This window comes from Buteo buteo, chromosome 6, assembly GCF_964188355.1.
Source record: "Buteo buteo chromosome 6, bButBut1.hap1.1, whole genome shotgun sequence".
NCBI lineage: Eukaryota > Metazoa > Chordata > Aves > Accipitriformes > Accipitridae > Buteo > Buteo buteo.
Genome location: NC_134176.1, coordinates 49,802,688 through 49,830,182, shown reverse-complemented (window position 1 = coordinate 49,830,182; position 27,495 = coordinate 49,802,688). Strand labels below are relative to the sequence as shown.

Genomic DNA, 27,495 nt, shown 5'->3' with positions numbered 1-27,495 from the left:
TTCAGTGTTTTAGCAAATGTCCCCTGCTTTGCACAGGAAGACAGTCCCTTTAATGACATCTTATAAGCAGGTCATAAAAAAACCCCAAACCAAACCAAAAAGGAAATAATAATATGACAATAATTTACATTTATGGTTAGTACACGTTTTTGGACGAATGCTGTTGTCCAAAATAATAACTGACCAATGGATAAATGAAAATGCTCTCAATTTGTAGTTCTTACTAGTAGGAAGAGGGGTCTGCAATCGGTTAAGATGATCTTCCGTGTCTGGAAAAACTCCCGGTATCCAGTCGACGTGGGAACCGCCTGTGGCGTTTGCTCGTTCGCTTTCAGCCGCAGGCGGAGTGCCGGCTGCCGGCGGCTCCTTGGTTGCTGTCTCTCGGTTAACATCACCCGCGGACTCTGTGACTGCCATGACGATGGCATGATCAGCTTTAAAGGTGAGCACGCACAAAACCACCACCCACGTTATCGCCCTTTCCCGTACCACGGCAAGCCCGAAAGCATGTCCATCTTCCTCAACCATAGCACAGAAGGAGAGCAGACATGAAGGCCTCCCCTTCTTCTTCCACACTGTCACTGGCTTCTGAGGGACCTGTAAGCACCACATACATGCTCACCATGTTGGAGGGAGACCTTGGCTACATGTACAGAGCCCAGTGACAGATGGAGAGGGAAGACCTTCAGAGGAAGAGACCGCAGCAGCGACAACCTGACCCTGTAACTCAGGAGCGAGCGGCCATGCTGCCGCCAGGCCTGCGGCGGTCTTGCCTGGCAATCCACTGGTGAGGACGACCGAGGAACTGAAGGCAGAATTTGTGGGACGTAATTCTTCTAGGATCGCCCTGCCCTCACCGCCGGGACAGCACTCCCCGGCGATGGTGCTGCTGCTGAGTCACAGGAGCAAGCCATCTGATCAACCCACCAGAGCACCTCCACCACACCGATCATGGTGCCAAAGCGAACCGAGCCTGATCCCGCTGACGCGCAAGGAAGGAAGATGCGGCCGGGGACGCAGAATCACCAAAGTGCGTGTCTTGCAGAACAGCAGGAGGCCACCCAGAAACATGCCTCAGCAAAGGACAGAAACCGCCAAGTGTACCAGCAAGAGGCCCTCATGCCTTGTCCAGAAGGTAATTCTATCAACAGCACAGATCCCACCACAGATTTTTGCACTGCAATTCCACACCGAGAACGGAGAACCCCAAGGTGAGGAGGACAGGGAAAGGAGTCGATTTCAGAAGAAATAATGTCTCATTTCGCACCAGGCATGAGAAATGAGTATGATCCATTATTCTTACTGGTACCCATCAGAGAAGAGTCATCATCAGCTTTGTTCGAGCTAGCCGTCGTCCTGTGGTGGACGTGCTCCTCAGGGGCATCTGTGGGACGTGCGATGCCTTCAGTGCCCTGTCCTGGTTCATGGTCTGAAGGGAGAGGTGGCCGAGTTGGGTCTTCGTGGTGGGCACCACCAGGAGAGGCAACAGCAGTTACCACGATGCGAGGTGCCCACAGTTCCTGGGTTGTATCTTCTGGTTTCAGAACATCAGTGGAGGCTGTGATTGTTGTGATGATGGCTAAGTTAACTTCAAAGGCATTTACAAACCCCACCTCATGTATTATTCCCACTATTCTATTTAACAAGCTCTACCTTTTTTTTTATTAGCCTATGTAGAATATACAGCGAGAAAAAAAAAATACAATCAAACAAGATGTTCTCTATATGTCACATTATTTTTGGTTTGTCTGTTCCTTTACTAATAGTCTATTGATCACTTGAGTAGTTGCTCATTCATTTCCTAAATTTCAGTGTGGATTAAAGCACAGAACGACTTTCCAAACAGAAGGTAGCAGCCACTTAGACCTGACTATTTGGTATTGACAATACCATCACATTTAAAAATGCCTTTCTAAGTTTATTTAGATATCTCTCTTTTTCCATGAGATGATCACAAGAATGCGTGCTGGTCTCCCAAGAGAAGAATTTAAAATTAATTCAAATGGAAAATTAAGGAATTCAATTATTTAATGAACATCCTTCACACATCATTCTGGCAGTGCTATGGCTGCTGCTGATGCAAAAGAGTAAGGATGTCACAAAAGCATGCTAAGAAATAGGCATAGCTTAACTAAATGCACTTTCAGAATTTCCAAGTGCTCCAAATTACTAACTGAATAATAAAGGTTAATATTCATTCAAACACCAAAAGTTAACAACATTAAGCAAAAGGAGAAACCAAAAGATGCATTTCCAAACAACAGTAGCCTAAAGTGTTAGTTTTGAAAATACCTAGTAATCACTATTTAGAAGGGAGAAAAAAAAATATCTATTTTTAGAATAAAATTAGTATAAGAATTCTTGTCGTTAGATAGGAATAAGATTAGAATTACTTGATTGAAAATATTTGAATGAATTACAGAATCGTGCTTGGGTTTCATATTTGCAATTGATCTGTCAAATCACATAAAGCTTAACAAGCTGAGAACAATGAACTGTGACGCTCTACAGGATCCCTTCCATATTTAGAAAACAGGAGTAGGCAGTAGAGAAAAGAACTGCATTTTAATCCACACAATCGTTGGTATTCATAGCTCTTTGGCAAATCTTAAGTGTTGCAGATTCAATAATCCTGATGAAAATGGATTTTGAAGAAGAAAAGGGAAAGCATAAATGCTAATTTTTCCTTAGATTTTTTTTTTAAATGCAAGAAAGATGCAAAAAGTTCCAAAGCACTATGATGTCATAAAAATCCATTATTAAACAATAAAAATATTAGAATTAAAAAACCAATACTTTGATTGGGGATAATATCAATTGGATAATATGCAGAGTTTAGGAATCGAAGTTAGAACCATGCAGAACTAAATGAACAAACTGCACTAAGTTACTTCAAAGTTTACAGTAATAAGAGAATCTATGGCAATGTCAAGACCAGGAAAGATCAGACATGAAAAACTATTTTTAAGTCTATGATTCATTTACACCACCCGCCAACCCTGCAAAGAAATTGCTTTCTCAGTATCACCGTCTATTAGAAAGAAACCAGAGAAAAGCTGGGGGATGTAAGAAACAGGGGAACCAGTGGGTAAAATTATCCTTAACAGATAGCAATTCTTGTTGGGATGTTCAAATGCAACAAAATCATAAATATGTCTGCACTGCAAGTCTGCACTGAAAACGTAGACCCCCATGATGAGAAGGATAGGGAAAGGAGTCGATTTCAGAAGAAATAATGTCTCATTTCACACCAGGCATGAGAAATGAGTATGATCCATTATTCTTACTGGTACCCATCAGAGAAGAGTCATCATCAGCTTTGTTCGAGCTAGCCGTCGTCCTGTGGTGGACATGCTCCTCAGGGGCATCTGTGGGACGTGCGATGCCTTCAGTGCCCTGTCCTGGTTCATGATCTGAAGGGAGAGGTGGCCAAGTTGGGTCTTCGTGGTGGGCACCATCAGGAGAGGCAACAGCTGTTATCACGATGATTTAATTGGCTGTTAATTCCATGTGGGTGCTGCCTTGCCCCTCCCATTCCCACTACATTCAAGTCGCCTGTTCACCTGAAACCTCTGCTACCCTTTTCTCACCATAAAAGGGGAAGAGAAGGGAGACCTTCTGTCCTCCCGTACATCATCACTGCTCTCTCAATGTATTGATCAGACAATTTCATGTGCTGTTCTCATCCACTTTTTTACTTAATCCAAAAGATTCCCAAGGACAGTGGACACAGGGAAAGGAGATAGACACAGCCGTCAGGAGAATTCCCTGACTTGCGTCTCAGGCTGACCACAGAACCTCAGCTTCAGGGACGCTGTCAAGTGCTGCTATAGTGTGTTTTACATTACAGATATTAGTACTGACGGTTAAGAACCCCTTTCTACAGGCACTGATTCTCCTTTTTTGCTCTAGACTCTGAGGAGTGACAAGTTACAGAAAATGTAAATGAAAATGCTCTCAATTTGTAGTTCTTACTAGTAGGAAGAGGGGTCTGCAATCGGTTAAGATGATCTTCCGTGTCTGGAAAAACTCCCGGTATCCAGTCGACGTGGGAACCGCCTGTGGCGTTTGCTCGTTCGCTTTCAGCCGCAGGCGGAGTGCCGGCTGCCGGCGGCTCCTTGGTTGCTGTCTCTCGGTTAACATCACCCGCGGACTCTGTGACTGCCATGACGATGGCATGATCAGCTTTAAAGGTGAGCACGCACAAAACCACCACCCACGTTATCGCCCTTTCCCGTACCACGGCAAGCCCGAAAGCATGTCCATCTTCCTCAACCATAGCACAGAAGGAGAGCAGACATGAAGGCCTCCCCTTCTTCTTCCACACTGTCACTGGCTTCTGAGGGACCTGTAAGCACCACATACATGCTCACCATGTTGGAGGGAGACCTTGGCTACATGTACAGAGCCCAGTGACAGATGGAGAGGGAAGACCTTCAGAGGAAGAGACCGCAGCAGCGACAACCTGACCCTGTAACTCAGGAGCGAGCGGCCATGCTGCCGCCAGGCCTGCGGCGGTCTTGCCTGGCAATCCACTGGTGAGGACGACCGAGGAACTGAAGGCAGAATTTGTGGGACGTAATTCTTCTAGGATCGCCCTGCCCTCACCGCCGGGACAGCACTCCCCGGCGATGGTGCTGCTGCTGAGTCACAGGAGCAAGCCATCTGATCAACCCACCAGAGCACCTCCACCACACCGATCATGGTGCCAAAGCGAACCGAGCCTGATCCCGCTGACGCGCAAGGAAGGAAGATGCGGCCGGGGACGCAGAATCACCAAAGTGCGTGTCTTGCAGAACAGCAGGAGGCCACCCAGAAACATGCCTCAGCAAAGGACAGAAACCGCCAAGTGTACCAGCAAGAGGCCCTCATGCCTTGTCCAGAAGGTAATTCTATCAACAGCACAGATCCCACCACAGATTTTTGCACTGCAATTCCACACCGAGAACGGAGAACCCCAAGGTGAGGAGGACAGGGAAAGGAGTCGATTTCAGAAGAAATAATGTCTCATTTCGCACCAGGCATGAGAAATGAGTATGATCCATTATTCTTACTGGTACCCATCAGAGAAGAGTCATCATCAGCTTTGTTCGAGCTAGCCGTCGTCCTGTGGTGGACGTGCTCCTCAGGGGCATCTGTGGGACGTGCGATGCCTTCAGTGCCCTGTCCTGGTTCATGATCTGAAGGGAGAGGTGGCCGAGTTGGGTCTTCGTGGTGGGCACCATCAGGAGAGGCAACAGCTGTTATCACGATGATTTAATTGGCTGTTAATTCCATGTGGGTGTTGCCTTGCCCCTCCCATTCCCACTACGTTCAAGTCGCCTGCTCACCTGAAACCTCTGCTACCCTTTTCTCACCATAAAAGGGGAAGAGAAGGGAGACCTTCTGTCCTCCCGTACATCATCACTGCTCTCTCAATGTATTGATCAGACATTTTCATGTGCTGTTCTCATCCACTTTTTTACTTAATCCAAAAGATTCCCAAGGACAGTGGACACAGGGAAAGGAGATAGACACAGCCGTCAGGAGAATTCCCTGACTTGCGTCTCAGGCTGACCACAGAACCTCAGCTTCAGGGACGCTGTCAAGTCCTGCTACAGTGTGTTTTACATTACAGATATAAGTACTGACAGTAAAGAACCCTTTCTACAGGCACTGATTCTCCTTTTTTGCTCTAGACTCTGAGGGGTGACAAGTTACAGAAAATGGTTATAATTCGTTGTTCTGTCCATGGTAGTCATAAGCCTAGGTTTCCTCCTAGAATCAGCTTCACAATTTGGCATTGCTGCAGGATTTTACCTATTAGAATTACTTTGTGGTATCATGTTTTCTGAGCCCACCACCCACACTGTTCTTCTCTGTCTTATATGCAGAGTAGACTTTATGTTTTTTATTCTAATTAGATCATAAAGAAGAAAAGGAAACAGGCTTTTCTGTTTATTTTCATTGTCATCAGCTTTCTGTTATCATAACCTAAGCTGTCCTGCTTTTTCAGAATAGCTGGCTAATGCTGTATAATGGCAGAAGCAATGAAACAGAAGAGATACCAACAGAGGAACACAGCAACCATAATAGAAATTTAACTAGTTTTCACAAAATCAAAAATAGGTTCTGAGCATTTTCTGTTTAAGAAAGGATTAAAGTTACCTTTCCTCTTATTTCAGGAATAAGTCATGTGTTTCTCATATCACATTTTTAGAATGTTATTTTGATGGTATAAATGGTAGTGGTGTTGGTAAGTAAAAAATAAATGTTTTACACAGAGCTAAAATTGGAAACTTCCATCTCATCACCATCCAGGCAGAGCACAGAAAAAATGAATCAATCCATAATTTATATCAATGTCTTAAAGAGATCAGTAAGTTACTCCTCTCTACAACTTCATGCAATATATTTCCAAGATAGGCTGAGAGACATAAGTGATTAAATATACTTGATTGATATTATTACTAGTACCTGTAGTGGAAGACTCTTTCTCATGATTATTCTCTCTGGAAGGAATAATTCTATCCATTATAGCACGTTGTGTGTAATCCTCTCCCTTGTCCCAACCTGGATACACCAATGGGTCTTGCGCTGAGTCGTTCTGTTTGGCCCCATGGTTGGAGGCCATAGCTGTTATGATGATGGTGAAGTAATTATGAACTCACTATATAAAGATCCGTTTCTCATATTATTCTCCTCTTCGGTTCTTGTCTCTATGACAGGCCTTGCTCACATGTCTACTACATTTAATGGCAAAGAGAAGTAAAGCAGATTTGCTTCTCATTCTGGTTTATGTTTAGAAAAGCTGCCTACTGTCACCAATAGAATTAACTCCTTCCTCAAACTGAGCATAAGCTTTTCAGAATCAAGATATCACCTTGTTTTTCAAAAGTATTTCCCCAAATTATGCTGTTGACTTTGTATTGGTTGAATATCAAACCAATATCCACCAATGCAGAATTAAGAACAACAAAGGCAGAAATAACTGCAAGAATATGACCCATCAGTAAGAGTTTAATCACAGAATTTGAGTGTATTGACTATCCAATTTTCCCCCCTCAAAATTTCACTGTTTTATTAGTTGCAGCATCCCCAGGAAAATAGACAAAGAAGTCTGACAGAGGGGAAGGCTAGCACATGCTGCAGATTTGTGAATGGTGCACACAATAAGTAAGACACCATTCAACTGAAGAATATTTGATATTGCAGTTATTTAGAAAAACATAATATTGTCCATGTCAACCAATCTGTAGCTTTTATTAGACAGTCACAGTGAAAAAGTACCCAAAACTTCTAAGTAGCATAACCCTTCTTAACCCCCTCAAACCAGTTTAAAAAACCCAAGAAACTTGCCAGTGTGTTAAAACTTTAATTGCAACTGGGCCAAGTTATATTGTTCTAGTAGTGTGGTACAGTATAGTATTTATATATATTAGTTATACATTGTACTGCATCACCAGATTTTTAAAGGATGTTGATGAAACACCTGGGGTTGATATTTTAGAGGAATGTGGGCTTAGGGGCTGCTGTAGCAGTGAGCTACACAAAACTTTTGCTAATAAGATTACATGTAGTTGAAGGAATAGATCCACGTCATACAGCATCTCAAATAATGGTTATCATATGCTTGTCTTCTGTGGCCGTATTTGATCATCTGCAAGAGCAGATGATGACAGTGTTAAATTCACTGTTGGCAGTGCTTAGTATAGCACATCAGTCAATAACTAGTAAACTTAGTACACTCACAGGAACAGAAACTAATATATGTGAATTTTCAGTTACTAGCTTTATAGTACAATTTGATCTTTTACGTCTCAATTGCTTCAACTGATGGAAGAGAAAAGCCTCTCTTTTATTCTACACTATGCTTTGCTTTCTTCCCTTCATCACCAGTGTCATCTTGTCATAGTTCAAAAGTGGGGTGAGTAGATATTTTAGACAAAAACTTTTAGATATTAATGCCATATTAACAAAAACTGAAAAAAAACCCAGATTCAATAATGACTTGCAAAAGGGGAGTGAACACAGCTCCCAGATAAGTGAAAAATACAACAGACATTATTATTTTTCCATTTAAGGATTCACTGTTTCCTACAGATAAAACCCTGGCAGATAGCCTGTTAAAGCCTTGTGACTGCTTGACACAAAACACAAAACATAGGAGACAGTTACTGAATTAATCTACTACAGGTCTTGACACGCAACCCAAATAGGAGAGAAAACAAACCTCCAGGAACAGGTCTGAAGAATAGAATAATTTAAAAATATATATAATATAACATCAGAATTGCTCAGGTTTATTCACAGAACCTCTGTTATGGCCTCAGAATGCAAAATTGTTAGTAAAAAAATCCTAAAACTAAATCTTTAGTAAACCCTGATAATTTACTAAAACGTGACCTGTAATATTACCTGTATGAGAAGATTCCTTTTCAATATCATTTTCACCTGCAACAGTAAATTCGTGTTGTTCAGAACTCCCTGTGGTATTTGCAGGATTTTGCTCTTGACTTATCCATCCAGAATGAACACTGTGTAATAGCGGATGTTGAGTTGGTCCTTGATGTTTTTCATTTTCACTTGTAACTAGTGCTGGTAAGATGATGATTGAATCAATAATGATCAAAACACTCAACACCAGTCATATTCTCATCTTCATGGTCTACAGAGCAAGAGTGCTTGGCTTTTGTGTTTTGGCTTTTTGTTTTCATTGTTACATTTAATGTGAAATGAAAGATGAAAGAAGACAAAAGTCCTTTGGAAACCCTATCGCACAAAAGCATCACAAGGATCAGAAGAAGATTTAAGTGTGCTAGAAAGTATCCAAATGACCAATTGCAAAGAAAAGCTATAGGACAAGCAGTGGAAGAACACATTCAAACAAGAGCTTGCATCTCTACTTCACATTTATTAATACTAACTTAACTGTTGAGTCTGTATTCTGGGGTTTTGAAAGTGAAAAAGATGGTGAACTTTCTCTTTTGAGTTAGTATCTCAATGAGACAATTACAAGGCTGGCTCCAAGGAAATTGTCTTTTCTTCTGGCACTGGATGAATGAAATAGGAAGGTTCATATATTCAAAGTTGAAAAGTATACTTGTTTTGAACTCAGTAATAATTAAAGCTTTTTCTGACAAAATGAATTTGTTGCTCACTCTTTAATTTGCTGTTGTTTACATAGCAGAAGATGCAGTCAGAAATCACCTGAAGTACCACCACCATAAGAGATTTTTCTAATGAATATTAAAAGGCTTAGAAAAGATACACCAGGAAAAAAAGGAATATCTATAACACTAAGATGAGCATTAGAACTCAGTTTGAAATATATTTGCCTTAGGTATCAAATGTTTCCATGACTGTTATATTAAAGGTAAAGCAAAGGTCCTTAATCAGAGTGTACAAAGAATAAGCTAGACCTGTTACATATGCCATAAGTTACCAGCTAAAGAAACCTATGATATTTCCCCAAAAGAGAAAAACTGGAGGAATATTTATCTTCACATCCAGGCAATGAATTGTTCATACAGAGGGCACTCATGCAAATGTAATTCATTATTTTTGTAATGAAACCCATTACATATAGATTATCTTGTAAAAAAACCTTAAAATTAACTAATGTATGAATACAACTGATCTAACAATACTTCAGAACTAAAAGAAAGTTATCACAAAAATTATTTCTGGGTGATTATAGTACCTGTTCTCATGCCAATTGTATAAACTTTCACTGTTCAAAATGACAGGTATCTAGCTATTGGAGGCAGATCATATAAAACCAAAGAAATACCATAGGATGTAGAAAATGCTTGTTTTTACAGAGGGATAAGAAGGCTTTCCACAAGTCCCAGTGAACTGTATTTCTTTTCAGTACAATCTAATTTTATGCAATCACAAGGCTGGCCCCCAATCCAGCTGTATATAGCTGTGCCTCCAGCTATGCAGTTTTGCACCTCTCCTTAACAGGGTAAAGCTGTGCATTACAGCCAAAACATCCTGAAAATGAAGCTCATATCCAGCTATGCTTTTCAAAAAATTTTAACTGGAAACTATTTAGGTACACAACAAAAATAGCTGGAGAATACAGTCTGTGAGCCTTTGCCTACAGAGGTTTTTAGACTTGAAGAACATGAGCACACTTTCACTATCTCAGTTGGTTACTGGCACTAACATTGGTAGCAAAATGTTCATGTTCATCTGGAGGTAGTATATTGTCCTTTGTAGCACAGTTTCATGTATTTGAATCACTAGCTCCCCTTTTTGACTTTTATCTTCAGATTTCACAATAGAAATTTTGAAGTGGAAAAAAGGGAATTTTTTTTCTCACCAAGGTGGGTCACCAAATGTTACAATCTACTCAGTTTTATTACACTACTGGCAGTACAAGTTTAAAAAACCCAGAGACGTGAGGAAAAGTGGCAAGTAATGAAGATTAGATGCAAGAGGTAGACTTGGAATGACAGATGGATATTATAGATGCCAACTCTGAGGGCTCTAGTAGAAATAATACAAAGGTATTATACTGAACTGAGGTTAATGGTATGGGAATTACAACCAGCTGTGCCAAAACAGTGCTATACTTCACCGAATTATGTCACAAATCTCAATATTATCTGAAATGCTTAATTGCTTTACCCCTGCCAGCAGAGCTAGGATACTGCTCCTCTTCATCCGTATACGTGGGGTTCCGATGACCGTGTGTGGAGATTTCCAGAAGTGTTTCGTGTTGGAAGTCCACAGCTGTTAGGACAATGGAGGATTCAACGCTGACCATGCTCTACATCTGCCACTGTTACTCTACTGTTAGTGTGTGCCATAGAGGTGATGGAAAATGGAAATTCATGCATAGCCTAACTGTAGTCTCTCTACTCTTCTTATCAAATTCCTTTACATCAAACCAGTTATTCTTTTCTTTGCATTGGACAGATGCAAAGTGTCCCAAGAAGAATGGGAAAAACAAGCAATAGAAGAATAATGTATAGCAGAAGTAGCGCAAAATCATTACAGCAGTTACAGATGTTTAAACTCAAGTTCGAAGAATAATGCTGGACCTAAAGAATATGGTAGATGTCTGCATACATGTAAAACATGCTTTCTAAGTACTCAGATTCATGTTAGAATATCCACCACCAAGTTTAAAAGCTATGGTCAGCAAAAAAACGAACGCACCTTGACAGCCACCACGAAGCCAATATTAGTCAATAAAGTTATAATACAATTGAACAGATAAAATAAAACTTCCACAAGAGTCTATGATCAGAGACTGTATACGTGTACCCATGGAGCATGCAGATACCACTAGGCCATTAAAGGTAGCTGGAATGCAATATGCCATGTGGAATAAGTCACCAATGAAGAACCTCAAAGATAAATACATTAACACCAGAAATACCCAAAACTTAGGCAAAAGAATAAAAAATCCCGAAGCAAGATGACTTGCTCATTTTGTATTTTCTTCTAGAAGTGAAGATCCTAATATGTGGTGGGTTTCTGGTATTGAGACAAAATTATTTTAGATATGGTTTACCTTTTTAATTAAAAAAGACCTATCAGATGATCACTGTGGAAATATTCCTATCAGGAAAATAAGTCTGTGTATTAAAATATCTTAGTTGTGGTATTGGATCATGCTTAAACATCTGACTTCACAAAACAAATGAGATGATGTCAGAACAGTGCATGGGAAGAGTGTGGAAGGTAGCAAATATGAGACTGTTTTGTTAACACTTCCCAATGAAAAGGGCACTTGCAATTTGGCCTCCCCAAATTGTGCCTGAACATATTCCACAGGCAGGAAGTCTACATTGTATAGAGATAAAATATAAATAAGATGAACTGGAATTATTTTAACACTTTTTTCCACAAAAAAGAAAAAAATATAAAAAAATAAGAACATTTATTTTTCTTGGAAAATCATGAGTGAATGCATGCATTCAAATAGGCATGACAATGAGAACTTAATTTTAAGTAGTGATAGAAGAGATATTCATTCTATCGATATGGACCTCTCATGATTTTTCCAATCGCAAAAGAGACATTTCTGAAAGAACAGTTGATGAGAAGAGCAACCAATTTTCACACAATATATGTGTGGCAAAGGAGGAGGAACATCGGGTAGGACAGGAAGAAGAAGAAAGAAACCATCCAAAGAGAAAGGAAGTTCCTTACTAGTACTTGGAGCATACGCGTCTTTGGCCGCACTCCTGTCCCAGCCTGGAAACACTGTTGGGTAAGTCACCTCCTCTGAAGAGTCTTCGTCATCCGAACCATTGCCACTTGAGGTCACATCTGCTGTGATGATGTTAAATCTGCCATGAAGCCCCAACCCACAAGGTCGTCTGCTGACAGCAGTTATGCTTCCCTCTCTCCCCTACGTGCAGCCTTACAATCACAGAGAAGAGTGTACAGCACCCTGCGTCCCATGGTCCATATCTCCTCCTGGTTCTTCCACCCACAAGGGATTCATTGCTCTGCCATGGCCCTGCTGAAGCTGCCCAACGGGGCTCTTAACTACGTTTCCATGCCCTATGCATGCTCGCAGCACTACCCGAACCTGTCCTCTCCTAGCAGAGTGAGCACAGTGTACTGGCTTGAAAACACTTTCTTCCTTTCTCCCACATGTCCTTCTCACTGGAATAGTCTACTTCTAATTGCCTCCAAACAGCAAAAAAGAAAAACCCAAGTACATCCTTTATAAAATGACTCACATACTCATCCCTTTCCGACATGCAGAATAGCTCCGCAGCACAGGAACAATGCGGACAGCTGCTCTATCGCTACCAAATGTACAGTCGGTGAGAGATAGCCCAGTACTTTGCTCGTCCCACTTCAAACACGCAGTAACAAAAAGCAGTGACAGACCACGTGTTCAACCTCCCTCCACTTAATGCTTCTGAAGGTTGCTGCCCTGGTGCCCTGGTTATTCAGCCCCTAACCAAAGCGCCCTCTTAGCAGGACATTCTTTACCCTTGGTTGCTTGCGTGGGTTCTTGCGTCTTCTGTGCAGGGTTTGACCACCACCAGTGGTCTGGGAACGGATTCCACCAAGCTTGGGTGGTGGCTTTCTCCAGGTTGTCATGATGAGGCCCTGGAGCTGATAGGACATGGTTCGTTCAACCAAGATCTTGTTATTATTTCTCGAGAAGCACTTTTCCTCCAGCAAAGTCAAGTCCACCAGCACCGTCACCCTGAGCATGCTCATGCCACTGAGATGGATGTGAGTGCAAGGCGAATGTATGAACCTATGGTATCATTACATTCTTCAGACAGCCAGATGCAAGCACTAGTGGCAGTCCCAAGAAAGAACGTGGTCCCTTGAGAGGAGTCATCAAAAAGCCCTGTGAGTCTTTGCTAGCCCTTTACATTCAACAAGGTTAATGAGTTCCTCACAGGCTTTGCCAACAGCTCACAGACTTTGCCAACAGGAGAGAGCAGATAGCCTTACATAGGGCCCAGAATGAGAAACATCCACCAAGATGACATAAGATCAAAATCAGTTATAAAAGGTGAAAGAAATATCCATGACGGGTAAAAGGGACACCCAGAGATAAGCACACCCATTAGTTTAGCCTCCTTTTCTACTGACAAACCCATGAAGCCAATGCTGCCAAGGACCTGGGCTCAGAACTACAGCCATTCCCCTCAAAAGACACATGCACTCCCCTTGTCCTGATGCTGTCAGCAAAATCCACACCAGGAACACTTTCCAGTTAGGCGTCAGCATAGCATGGAGAGAGAGGCGCAGCTTTACTCCTATCACATTGCCAATGCACAATATTTTCTCAGAATATAGCGTTTCAAATACTAATGTTCTGTAGGTTTGTGACAGGCATTTAAGGATGGGGAGAGATTTTTGTTTAGAAAAATGACAGGAATCTACAGCCTTTTTGCCCACTGTGCTAGGCAAGACAAATAGACATTGGCATGCAAACAGAAATAGTTGTGCCACTTGTATAGAGGCTGGAAACTCCCTCCAAAGAGGAATTATTCCTTGAGACACAACATGCCATGGGGGAAGCCGACAAGTCAGATATGAATGGAGACAAGACATCAATTCTAGAAGCAATAGAAGATGGTGCTTCTAAGGATACAGATGGACGTCACAAGATCTAAACATTTTTTTCCTGTGACATGGGAGATATGTTTGAAACAGGAGCTGATTGGGAGAGCAACCAATTTTCACACAATATATGTGTGGCAAAGGAGGAGGAACATCGGGTAGGACAGGAAGAAGAAGGAAGAAACCATCCAAAGAGAAAGGAAGTTCCTTACTAGTACTTGGAGCATACGCGTCTTTGGCCGCACTCCTGTCCCAGCCTGGAAACACTGTTGGGTAAGTCACCTCCTCTGAAGAGTCTTCGTCATCCGAACCATTGCCACTTGAGGTCACATCTGCTGTGATGATGTTAAATCTGCCATGAAGCCCCAACCCACAAGGTTGTCTGCTGACAGCAGTTATGCTTCCCTCTCTCCCCTACGTGCAGCCTTACAATCACAGAGAAGAGTGTACAGCACCCTGCGTCCCATGGTCCATATCTCCTCCTGGTTCTTCCACCCACAAGGGATTCATCGCTCTGCCATGGCCCTGCTGAAGCTGCCCAACGGGGCTCTTAACTACGTTTCCATGCCCTATGCATGCTCGCAGCACTACCCGAACCTGTCCTCTCCTAGCAGAGTGAGCACAGTGTACTGGCTTGAAAACACTTTCTTCCTTTCTCCCACATGTCCTTCTCACTGGAATAGTCTACTTCTAATTGCCTCCAAACAGCAAAAAAGAAAAACCCAAGTACATCCTTTATAAAATGACTCACATACTCATCCCTTTCCGACATGCAGAATAGCTCCGCAGCACAGGAACAATGCGGACAGCTGCTCTATCGCTACCAAATGTACAGTCGGTGAGAGATAGCCCAGTACTTTGCTCGTCCCACTTCAAACACGCAGTAACAAAAAGCAGTGACAGACCACACGTTCAACCTCCCTCCACTTAATGCTTCTGAAGGTTGCTGCCCTGGTGCCCTGGTTATTCAGCCCCTAACCAAAGCGCCCTCTTAGCAGGACATTCTTTACCCTTGGTTGCTTGCGTGGGTTCTTGCGTCTTCTGTGCAGGGTTTGACCACCACCAGTGGTCTGGGAACGGATTCCACCAAGCTTGGGTGGTGGCTTTCTCCAGGTTGTCATGATGAGGCCCTGGAGCTGATAGGACATGGTTCGTTCAACCAAGATCTTGTTATTATTTCTCGAGAAGCACTTTTCCTCCAGCAAAGTCAAGTCCACCAGCACTGTCACCCTGAGCATGCTCATGCCACTGAGATGGATGTGAGTGCAAGGCGAATGTATGAACCCATGGTATCATTACATTCCTTCAACAGCAAAAATATCCAATGCTTTTAGTGTAAGTGAAATTTGAAACATTCTGCTAAAGTGTAAGAGTGTGTTACCAGCTCTGTAAGTCCAGTAAAGTCAATGAATTCTGCATAGCATTTTTAGTTGTGACAGATCAACATACGTACCATATGTGAAATACGCCCAGTATTTTGACAAAAAAGCATTCAAAGCTAACAGAAGCATGCACACCATAGAAATTGAAATCCCTCAGGCAAGTTAGGTGATAGTTTAACCTTTCTCTCTGCTAAGATATTCATCAATAAACTGAGAAACAGTGTTTGCAAGAAGAGCTGAGGTTCAAGTCATACACATCTTCACCAAAAGAAAGCAAAATCTTCTTCAAAATGTTTCTCTGGAAAAATTTTATTCTGGCAATTCCTCACAAGCAATATTTTTATCAGCATTTAGACCATCTTACTTCTATATCTTGAAGATGAAGATATCATGTACTCTTCTGCATTCAGAAAAAAAATCTTTAAATAATTAATTCAGAAAAATACCTTCAAGACTAATATTAAAGACAGCAGTTTTGATCATTTTTTGTGCAATATATGAAAGCACTGGAAAATGCAAGACCTAGGAATCAAAGGTCTAATGATCAAACAGGATAAACTGATGTTTTTCAGTCTGCAGTAGTTATGTTTTGCTTATCTGTAAACTGCAAAGTGTACAAAGTGTATGGACTTAAACTCAGAACCGCACTTTTTCAAGGTGTAGCTATTTTGGTGTCCTGGTTTCAGCTGGGATAGAGTTAACTGTCTTCCTAGTAGCTGGTACAGTGCTATGTTTTGAGTTCAGTATGAGAAGAATGTTGATAACACTGATGTTTTCAGTTGTTGCTAAGTAGTGTTTAGTCTGAAGTCAAGGATTTTTCAGCCTCTCAAGCCCAGCCAGTGAGAAAGCTGGAGGAGCACAAGAAGTTGGCACAGGACACAGCCAGGGCAGCTGACCCAAACTGGCCAACAGGGTATTCCATACATCATGCCCAGTATATAAACTGGGGGCAGTGGGGGTCGGGGGATCACCACTCGGGGACTAACTGGGTGTCAGTCGGTGGGTGGTGAGCAATTGTTTGTACATTCCAATCCTTTTATTATTACTGTTGTCATTTTATTAGTGTTATTATCATTATTAGTTTCTTCTTTTTTGTTCTATTAAACCGTTCTTATCTCAACCTAAGAGTTATACTTTTTTCCCCCTATTCTCTCCCCTCATCCCACTGGGCATTCGGGGAGAGTGAGTGAGCGGCTGCATGGTGCTTAGTTGCTGGCTGGGATTAAACTACAATATTTGGCCACAAAACCTGACCGATTTTGCCTTTCTGAGAAGCTGTCCTTGTCTGAAAAAATATTGCCTCTTCTCGTAGTCAGTAATTGCTCCTTAAACTTAGTACTACTAATACTGTTCTGGCACTGGTGTCAGAAAATGTGAAACCTGGACATTCAAAATCTGATCTCTGAGCAACAGACCATCAAAACCCAGGTGGTGTCAGATTTGGAGTGGAACTGTGAACAAAATGATAATGCCAAAACATTGGTTAACAAGAAAATAACTGAATAACTAAATAATTGCCATCTGACTTGCTGTAATTGCCAAAATTTGCACCTCTACCTGCTTTCCACAGCAAGCCTTAGGAGCTCATTTTCTTAATTGATGAATATGTAGTCATGGCTTCCTTCCACATGCAAAATACCAATGCAGATGCTTTCCTGTTAGATTAGCCAAAGTATGGACATAAGACTTTTTTATTGGTGAGATGTTTTGCAGGGAATGCTCCAAACCAAATAAAAGGAAAATCCACCAGAGCATAAAAATGTCTACTCTATATGGATGAACAAAATCAGTTGCAGTTACTGTTTGAGGAATTGGCTCTGATAACTTAGGGAAGTATCTCATTGATCAGCAACAGAATTTTATGACATCTGATCCATGACATCTACAGATGAATTATAACTTGTTAATAACAAAGAGAAAATCTTGCTCGAGCCAGAAGAGAAAATCAATGGCAAAGTGCTGGACCATGAACTTGATGGACAACATCACCAATAATGTCCAAAGCCAGAGCAACAATGAAACAGGATCATCTGAAGAACAAGGAGCTGTGGCAATTGCTCACTTCAAACCCATAGCAAAGAAGTGTTTTGATCAAGCTAGACACCTTTTCACCAAGCTTTATGTTTACAAATGCTGGGTAGTATAGATGGAGAGCCAACAGTTTTGTTTCCCATTTTCACACACTATAGAATTAGACAGCTATATTTTTAGCCATCTATCTGAAGTTATACATGAATAGTTTTCTTTACTTGTTTCTTAATTTTCCACTTTCCTGCCTGTGGCATTTTTCTCTGGGAAATTAAATTGTGGCCAGGATATTTCAATGAGCCTGCACTGTTGCACAATGTAAATAGCAGACATTGGGGCGTGGCTTTATTTTCTTTTTTGTTCTTCTTTCTTTTCATTTTGTTCTCCATGTAACTTTCTCCTATGCTACTGAATATTTGATGAATTCTCATGGAGATGCATAGTTTATACTTAACTTCTGAAAGGAGTGCTAAATCACTCATTCATTTGTAATGCAGCAAAATTAAATGAAATGGGTCTGTTTGGCTTTAAAGTGATGTTGCTGACTAATAGCTAAAGCTACCAGAAAAGCCCAGGTGCAGTACCTTCATAATCTTTTTTTCCAGAGAATCAATGTATCAGCCCTAAACCAATAAGCAATCATTCCAATGCTATCACTTCTGTGATACACATATATCAGTATTGACATCTTTTATTACATAGCTCTAAAGTTATTTTGATCTTTTAAAATCTTAAATACCTCTAGTTTTCCCTCTCTAAAATAGTCATGCCCATGAGAGAGTACTGTTAGCAACAGCAAGGGACGTATGTATTTAGGATCAATACATTTGATAATCAAGTAGTGAAAGGAAAAACCGAAAGCACACATGCATACAAAAGCAAATGAATAGGAAGGAAAAATCACCACCAGAGTCAACCAGACAAACTCCCCACTGTTACCAGGTGGAATTTCCCCTCCACCCCTTAAAGGCAGTACTTTGTAGCAAAACCTTTCACTTGAAACAAGCACCGGAAAATTCTCTACTTGATTTCAAGGTTTGGGGGAAAACCAACCAGATATTTCTTTTTTCCATCTACATATTCATAAGGTGTTACTAACCTTCACATCCTCTGAGACAAGATGCTTGGTTGAATGATTTCTGTCTTTTGCTAACTGTGTGAGACATACAATTATTCTTACTCTATCCTGTGATTTCTAAATACAATAACGAGGGCACCATCTCTCCAAGTCACATAGACCATTTAACCATCTATCAGTAAAAACAATTAAGCAAATTCCTCACTATCACGGGCTTCCATGGTGTGAAGTTTATTTCTGACTTAACCAGTCTGGAAAGTACTGTCTTTCAATGTCTTTCCAAAATTGGCTATCATGTATACTTCACCACTTACCAGAATACCCTGCTGGAAGAAGAAAGCAGTTTTAATACAATCTGTATTTGATGTAGTTATTATAGTACATAAATCTTACTAGTACTCGCAGGATACTGTCCACCATCTTTTCCAGGAGAATCATCAGCTGGCGTCATCGAAGAGATGTCAGGCGATATAGGAGTAACTTCATAATCTGTTTGGTGATGGATGAATCATTACTATTTCATTAGCTGAGTTGCAACCCAGTACTTAAAACTACTTTAATTATTCTATACTGCAAGCTTCATTCCTTCATTTATTAGTCCAAGAGAGGAGAAAGATACAGACTAGGTTGTTCATAAAATTCAACCCCAAATAGCCTTACTTTACTAACATAGTAAGGATATCACCAAAACAGATTATTTCAAGAGCAGTATGTATTACAGTGATAATGAACATTCTGGCAATGATCTGTTTATGTGATACAAGCTCTAATTTTACCTGTATACCATCTGGAGAGGGGTTCTAGAGCAATGAGTGAGTTATTGGTATTCCGCTCTTTACTGAGTGTCCTGGTTTCAGCTGGGATAGAGTTAACTGTCTTCCTAGTAGCTGGTACAGTGCTATGTTTTGGGTTCAGTATGAGAAGAATGTTGATAACACACTGATGTCTTCAGTTGTTGCTAAGTAGTGTTTAGTGTAACATCAAGGATTTTTCAGCTTCTCAAGCCCAGCCAGCGAGAAAGCTGGAGGGGCACAAGAAGTTGGGAGGGGACACAGCCAGGGCAGCTGACCCAAACTGGACAATGGGGTATTCCATACCATGTGAAGTCATGCCCAGTATATAAACTGGGGGGAGTGGGGGTGGGGGGATCACCGCTCGGGGACTAACTGAGCATCAATCGGTGGGTGGTGAGCAGTTGCATTGTGCATCACTTGTCTATTCCAATCCTTTTATTATTACTATTGTAATTTTATTAGTGTTATCATTATCATTACTAGTTTCTTCTTTTTTGTTCTATTAAACTGTTCTTATCTCAACCCATGAGTTTTACTTTTTTTCCCCCTATTCTCTCCCCCCATCCCACTGGGTATTGGGGAGGAAGTGATTGAGCAGCTGCGTGGTGCTTAGTTGCTGGCTGAGGTTAAACCATGCCACTGAGATATATTTTGAGATACAGTCCAAAAATCTAAACTCTGCATGTAAGCAGAGTTGATAGGAGTTGTCATGGCAAGCAATTGAAATACATCGCATACACGTTGGGGAATGGCTCTGATCCTAGTTCCTTAGGAAGAGAATGTTAGGATTTACCTAACATTTACCATGATGCTAACTACATGGAAAAACAAGCATAACATGTCATGAGTATACCACCAGTGAAAAGTAATTTTATAATTGTAATACTTCTGCTCAATTTTATTTTTTTTAATTTCAGTATTGAATATAATGATGCAAACTAGTGGTATCCTTCACTGGTACGTTACTGGTGATTTGATAAAAAGCTTGTAGTCAGAGGTCACACAGTCAACTTTACTGTTACTTGGAGGATGAATTATGTTTGTATCCTTTAGGTTCAATGGGAGCTAGTCATTCAGACCTCTGATGATTTCAGCCACACAAGCAAAATGAAAGATGAAATAAAACTCAAGCCACTTTTACAAGAAAGCAAGATACAGGCAAGGTACTCTAATTCCCTAATTTGCCACCCTGCAGAATGCCCTAGAAAAGAGTACGGCATTTGTATTTGGTAGGGCTTCATGAAAATAGATTTGGCTTTACCACCTAAAGGAAGAAGACAGTAATAACATTTTAATTTGACATTTTTATCTCTTTGTGCATTCTGTAATATGCTGTAATAAGATGTCCTAAAAATACCCCTGTATTTGTACAAAGAGAAATCAATTGTACTGTAAAATCCTCCTTGTTCTTATTACTTAATGTCAATTCATCCTTTTAGAGAACAAATAAGAGTATGTTATCCTTATCTCTATATACGCATACCCTCAGCCTCACTAACCTCTGCTGGATATGTTTTTGAGCCTTTACTGAAATAAATATTTTAATAAGAACAAGAGCAAATTCTTAGAATCATCTGTTCTCAACATCCTGGGAAGGTTTATGTGGGAAACTATGTTGATGTGTGGCTGCTTTGTACTCCAGTGCAAGCAAAAAAAATCCTTAGAAATTCAGAATGCTTCTGTTTTCTTTCAAAGATACACATTCTCCTTTTACTTCTCCAGGATACAAATTAGAGACAGTGCTTCTCATTCCCTCATGATAACCTTTAACTAACAACATAATCCTTCACTTAGTTATTCTAAAGTGGCAACCTACTGTCCTTACCAGAATCTTTTCTAGGAATTTCTTTTTCACCCCCTCCAGAAGAATGATCTGGTAGCTGTGAGACTGGAGTAGCACTTCCATAATATGAGGGGCTGGATCTCCTGATGGAGGTATCCATGGGAGTTGTGTCATGTGTTGATCCGCTACCTGCATTTTCATCATCTGCACCTGAGGTTGAGGACTCTCCGCTATGACGTGTGCCATCTGCATTATAACGTGAGCCATCTGCATTGTCAATGACTGTTCGAAACAGGAAATTAAGCAGCTGATAATATCAAGAAGCTACATAGCTATATTTCAGTAATGCTAAACAGTTTAAGTCCTATAACAAAAAAATAGAAACCGTTGTGGATTAATATCAATTCATCCATTTTTGCCATCCTATCTCATCTGTTTAGGTCATACATCACTAAGCTATGTCTAATGTATATATGCTAACGTATATATTTGTCAAGCATATAGGGCCTACTCTGCATTTTGATCAGACAGTTTGATTTTGAATATAAAATCTTGGCTTCTGTAAAGTCAATCAGAATTTTAGAATTCAGACAAATAATTTATTATGAGAGGTTTTTTCCAGTTCCAGCTGCTTTTCTTGCCAGCAGCCCAAATGAGGTGTAGAAAGGTTGCTGTCTTAAGTAAAGTCCTATATGCCAAAGAAATGTTAGCAGCTCTGAGGTGCTAAAAAATGTCAAATACCTATATAAAAAATGTTTGGTAGCACCTTGTGACAAACCAAGCTCCACAGGATTTAGGGCAAGACAAGGGACTAATTGCTTTAATTGCTGTTGAACATCTCTTGACTTCTTTTTCTTATGTTTGGCTTGATTTTCAATATTAGCAATTGTTTATGTAAAAAAAGATAACTGGATCCTAAAAGTGAAACAAGTGGCAGGACTTTTAAATCAATACAGTACCTATTTCACCCTGATTGTTGAGGAAAGAAGTATCTAGTCTTTCAATTGGCTCACACGCTTTGTCTCTTGTTTCTGTAAAAGAAGGAAAATCGAAAATATTAATTTGAGAAAATTGAGAAAAAAGACTCAAGTATACCCATATTAATTGTACATAATCACAAAGCATCAGCTGCAGATGTGGACAATGGAAAACAAATTTCCAAATCAAACATTATTCACTGATCTACCTACGTTCCCTTTTTGCTCCTTCCCAGGCGGAGCACTTCAAGATTGTTCTGTCAGCTAACGACAAGATTCTCCATTTCCACAACCATTCCAGAAAATGGTTGCGATCAGCGTCAGTTAAAATAGCCTTATGACCCGCTTTCAATGCATGTCATGGCGGCAGCTTTAATCCTTTTTAGCCGGAGGGACCCCATCCCCTCCACGGAGGGCTCTGCACAAGCAGAGTGTGCCCAGGTCCCCAGGTCTCAGGTCCCCAGATCTCAGGTCCCCAGGTCCCCAGGTCCGGTGATCACCACTTGCTCCAGCGGGCTGCAGTGCCACGCTCAGGGCCAGTGTGTGAGCTGCCTGCTCCTACTGCCAGAAGGGAATAAGACTCAGGAGGAGTTAGAAAGCTCTGGTGGGGATGGACTTCACTGTAGCAGCAGAAGAGTCATTCATGGGTGACAGAGGATGGCAGCTCACTTGATACTATGCCAATGCAAAGATGATTTTTAATGATATGACCACCAACAACAAAATCAAAAAATGTCACTGCCATTCAAATCATCAATGAATTTTGCCCACAGCTTTCTGCAAGATCTGGTTCTGCTGTGAATGTAATAATCTACTGAAATTCGAGACACTTGAAATTAGTCCAGATTTTATCTTCAAATCCTGCGTCCAGCATCTGTCACAAGATTATCTATGTTTTCCTAATAATTTAGTAAAATATTCGCAACTATTAAAAAGTTCAAAACCTTAGAAGAAAGCAGTCTGCTTCTGACCCGCATCGCTATCTAACTGCCTATGTCTGAACAGAGATTTGCCGGGGAGCAAATACTGGATGAACCTGCAAAGAGGAGGGCAGCAGCCACGTCTATGGGCCTGGGATGGCCACCCTGGGAGTTGGAGCTGTTGCAGGTGGCAGCCACTCCCAGCATCCCTTAACATTATCGTTTGCTATAGAAGCTCACATGTGCATGAACGGAAGAGATGAGTGCCACCGCCTACAACAGTTACATCTTTTAGATTCACTGCTGCAGTGGTTCACTGTATTAAGCCATTATAATGAACTGTTCTGAGGCTATTAAGTTAGTCTCAAGGGCAGAAAATTGTTTAGTTCAAAACACACTAATAACAAAATGGAACAAATTCATTGCTGGCGTTATAGATACACTTCTAAAGGCTGACAAAAGGTGTTTCTTCTCAGCTGAAAAACAGATTATATTTAATATAGAAGCCCTCATTCCTGTACCTTAAATAGGAGATTACATATGTTATTGTTAGTTAATCTATATCTAAAATACATCATAAAAGCATATACATACCTGTGGCATTGTAACAGTATGCATCATACCGACCAGTTGTGTTTGCTGAAAGTTTGTAAACGCCAGTATGATTTGCTGCACAAAGATGATAGGGATTGATTCGTGGGATAACAATATTCCCCACTACAAACCCGTACCTGTGAAGAACAGAGGAAAATACACCATATTATATATTATAGCAGATGACGTAAGTGTTCTAGATATCTCAAACACAAAGAAGCCACGAAGAAGCCATTATTTTCATGTTACATTGTTCTTAAGAAGTGCATGCATTTATGCATACTTTTTGTATATGAAGGGTGTTCCTTTCTCACATGTAGTTACATCACCCTCCAGGCACTCAACACCAGTTTGCATGTAATTTCTAGAGCTAAACTGATTTTAATTAAGTGAGCATCTTACTACTTACAACGATCAGTTCCAGAGCAAGGCAGTGAAAGTGAGGGACTGGGAGTTTTACTTCTTTTTCCCAATTGCCTCCTCCATTCCACTGGGTGGGGGGAATGAGTGAGCAGCTGCATGGTGCTTAGTTGCTGGCTGGGGTTAAACCACGACATCGTATCTACATGCCTTACTTACATCTGTCCTCTGCTAAACTGTGAATTAGGGAGAATTGTAACACTAATGATAAACTACAGCTCCCCACTGCAAAAACCATTTCCCTCTACTCCTTCTTTCAATTATCTTTATATTTTAACTTCAGAAAAGACTTTCCACACTGCAGAATACTCATAATTGCTAGCACTAGAAATCTCTACCCCTAGGTGTTCAGTTAATATTTGATCCCTAGTCTCTATATATTGTGTAGTGCTGGACAATTCAGAATATTAAGTATGTTCATATGCTAACATTAGAGAAAGAACATGCCTACTATGTTATGCAGAACTTTTCCCTGAGAGTAAAGAATTGTCTCTAGTCTTTACATGGTACTATTTTAAATGACATTCCCACTTTTCATGGAAGAATCTTCTAAGAATTTTCTGTCCATTGTTCCCTGGCACTGTTGTCCACCTCTTTCACCACCGTGCAGGGCATAATGCTTGTGAAAATGAACGTGCCATATGCTGTCATCAATGGCAGTGCATGAATTTTATATATATAAGAGCGTTTTCAAGGCACTGCATGTATCTTTCCATGATTACAAATTATTTTGTATGGATGCTATTAATTTGAAAGGACCTTTATTCAATTCTCATAGGCTTGCAAGCCAGTAAGAAAGAACATTCATGCATTAGGCATTAAAAAAGTAAAGCACCACTGACTAAACTGAAATGAAATGATTTGCAGGAAATAGTTGCAAGCAGTATTGATGCTAGTACTATTTCTCATGGTACCAGAACGAAAGTCTTACAATTTTGGAAAAATGCCCACTGAACTTTTCTACTCCAGTCAGTTAGAAGATAAATGCCATTTCTCCACATCTGCTGCTTATTTTAGGTTGTAATAAAGTTGAAAATCTACTGGAATTTAGTTCAATTCTATAATGGTTTAACAACATGAATCTATGTTATTTGTTTTAAAAAAAAAAAAAAACACAAAACCAAACTTCAAATTCACAGCTCCTGAGTTCAATCTCTTTTCTGCATATGAATGTTTAGGCTGACTTGTATAAGAAGTGTATTATGTGTTTTGGAAAGCAAGATCACATGATCACCTAGTCTGACGTATTTACAGACCATAGGACTATCCCGGCTTGACTACCGTTTGAACAGAGGGCATCCTTGGGGAAAATATTTCATCTTGGTGAAATTTTGGTGTGACAAAGAACCTACTACAACCTTTGTAAGTTGTTTCAGCCAATAATTATTATCCTTACATATTTTGTTGTATTAGTACCCATTTTTTCGAATCCAAAATTTTCTGTGAGTAATTTCCAGTCTCTTTGTCAGTTATTTTTTGCTAAACTGAAGAGTCTGTATTATCCACATTTGTTGCCCTATGCATCATTAATTACAGAGGGTAATTAAGTCACTTGACAACATGGTTTGGGCTTTTTTAATCTTTGTGGCTGTCTTCTGAAACTTCTCCATTCACAGATTATAAGAATGCACTAATATTGTGGCCATTTTTTCACTGGAATGTCAAGAATTCATCTCTCAAAGTACCACTTGCTGATTTTTACTGTTTCTTGACAAGACAGAGTTCCCTATACTGTATATACCATGTTCAGTCTTTGGACTTACATCAGTCATTAAAAATCATAAATACTTTTCACATACTTATCAAATAGTCAGTGATACAGTATGATCTTAACATCTTCCTAATTAGTTTATTATATGGTCAATCTTTTGTTAAATTTAGATTTTACCTGTAAGAGGTGATGATATTTTAAAGATAATCGGTAAAAAGTATATGCAGTCATGAACTTATTACCAGACCCAGAGCAAACATAACACGCACAGAGATGTTTTGTTCTTCACAGAATATAACTTACTTGAGGACTGATACTTCCAACTAATTAACAGCTATATGAAGTCAACTGTAATTATTATACTATAGCATGGATGGCTGGACTTATCATGATAGATTATTTTGTCAAGAATTTCTTTACCTGCAAGTTTCAAATCCAAGTTCATGAGCTTTCTTCAACTGCTCTAGTGTTGACAAGGTACTATTGAGAGCTCTGCAGAGTTCAACTGCTTCAGATCGCGTGAGACTGTAGCGACCGTTTTTCTCAACATGAAAAACTCCTCCGTATCTGCAACTTACATTGAACTCTGTTATCAAAAGAAAAGAAAAAAAGAAATTGCAAATTGTTGGACTCAATGCTTCACTGAAGACCTGGAAATGATTTATTTTCAAGTTTAGTGCTTTCAATGCAAATCAGCGACAAGTAGCAGCTACCAATTCATTCAGAAAGAGTGCTAGCACCTTCAGTCACATTCTTCACACTTCCCTTCTTTGGGCTGAGACACAAGCCAAATCTTCAGCCTTTCCAAAAATAGCAATACAAACATGTTTTTGTGAGGTATCTAGCACTTTTAACATACCATTAACAATAATGTGAAGAACATGTAAATTGTGAAAGTCTTGGAAGCCACAGTACTGCAAAAGTAACTGAATAGTCAAATGTATTTGAAAACAAATTATTTCATTCATAACAGAATTTTTTAAAGATGAAGTGGTGTATAATCAGAGCCTTTATAATCATAAGGTTCCTTAATTATCTCATTGTGATCCCTTCACAGTGATATATATACGTCAATCCCCAGCTTCAGAACTAGTTCAAGAAACGTGTTCCTATTATTAGCTAGACAAAAGCAGAAAGCTTGCATTGGTTTGATGTGGCATGATCTACCTGAGACAAAAACTGTGAGCTGCACAGATATTCTGAACTAGAACAACATTACTCCCTGAAAGATAATATTTAAGCTCTTCTTATTCAGCCTGCTGGGGCAGATAGAGAAGCATCAAATACACATTATGTAAGAGTTCACATGAATTAACTTCTTGCTCCCTGTTCATTCATCTTGACAGTATTTCCCTCTATTTTGAAAGGCTTCCTCTTGCTGAGTTCATGCTCACACACAAACACCTTACTGCCAAACCATGTCAGCGTTTCAATATGTACTTTAGTAAGCTTACTTAATGTTAAAGGATGTCTTGGATTTTAATTTAATAATACTGTGAAGGTTTGCACAGGGAAGTAAATTTCAATGGCAAGCAGTATGGGGATAAAAATAATGAAAAAAAACATTAGGTGCCATAGTTAGGTTGTGCAATTTGGTTTCTGGCCTTCAGCCTGGGAACCCTGAAAAAGCAGTACATGCAAAGCCTATGGGAGGGGAGTGCCTCATGCAATTCACTACAGTCACTGAATGAAAAGCATAAGGGCTAGGGGCTCTGAGGAGATCACACCCCGTTCATCTTTATGTTGGAAAGATACTGCCTACACAATG

The 27,495-nt window shown here is 40.2% G+C and overlaps 1 protein-coding gene across 20 annotated transcripts in view; it reads right to left on the bottom strand.

Annotated features, from left to right (window-relative positions):
• The window catches only part of CD44 (CD44 molecule (IN blood group)), a 63,364-nt gene that overhangs the window by 13,460 nt on the left and 22,409 nt on the right, over window positions 1-27,495 (bottom strand). The window contains exons 2-18 of one of the 20 annotated variants that reach the window (XM_075030903.1): window positions 26,148-26,313; window positions 23,597-23,733; window positions 22,065-22,136; window positions 21,148-21,387; window positions 18,922-19,017; window positions 15,051-15,176; window positions 14,253-14,375; window positions 12,949-13,074; window positions 12,151-12,273; window positions 10,618-10,722; window positions 8,398-8,577; window positions 6,457-6,615; window positions 5,019-5,240; window positions 3,976-4,161; window positions 3,252-3,473; window positions 1,268-1,558; window positions 225-410 (exon numbers count right to left, since the gene is read on the bottom strand). In XM_075030903.1, the coding sequence (XP_074887004.1) occupies window positions 225-410; window positions 1,268-1,558; window positions 3,252-3,473; window positions 3,976-4,161; window positions 5,019-5,240; window positions 6,457-6,615; window positions 8,398-8,577; window positions 10,618-10,722; window positions 12,151-12,273; window positions 12,949-13,074; window positions 14,253-14,375; window positions 15,051-15,176; window positions 18,922-19,017; window positions 21,148-21,387; window positions 22,065-22,136; window positions 23,597-23,733; window positions 26,148-26,313 (2,760 nt within the window). The remainder of the gene's footprint in view (window positions 1-224; window positions 411-1,267; window positions 1,559-3,251; window positions 3,474-3,975; window positions 4,162-5,018; window positions 5,241-6,456; window positions 6,616-8,397; window positions 8,578-10,617; window positions 10,723-12,150; window positions 12,274-12,948; window positions 13,075-14,252; window positions 14,376-15,050; window positions 15,177-18,921; window positions 19,018-21,147; window positions 21,388-22,064; window positions 22,137-23,596; window positions 23,734-26,147; window positions 26,314-27,495) is intronic. The other 19 variants (XM_075030909.1, XM_075030912.1, XM_075030907.1 and 16 more) reach the window with 19 other exon arrangements.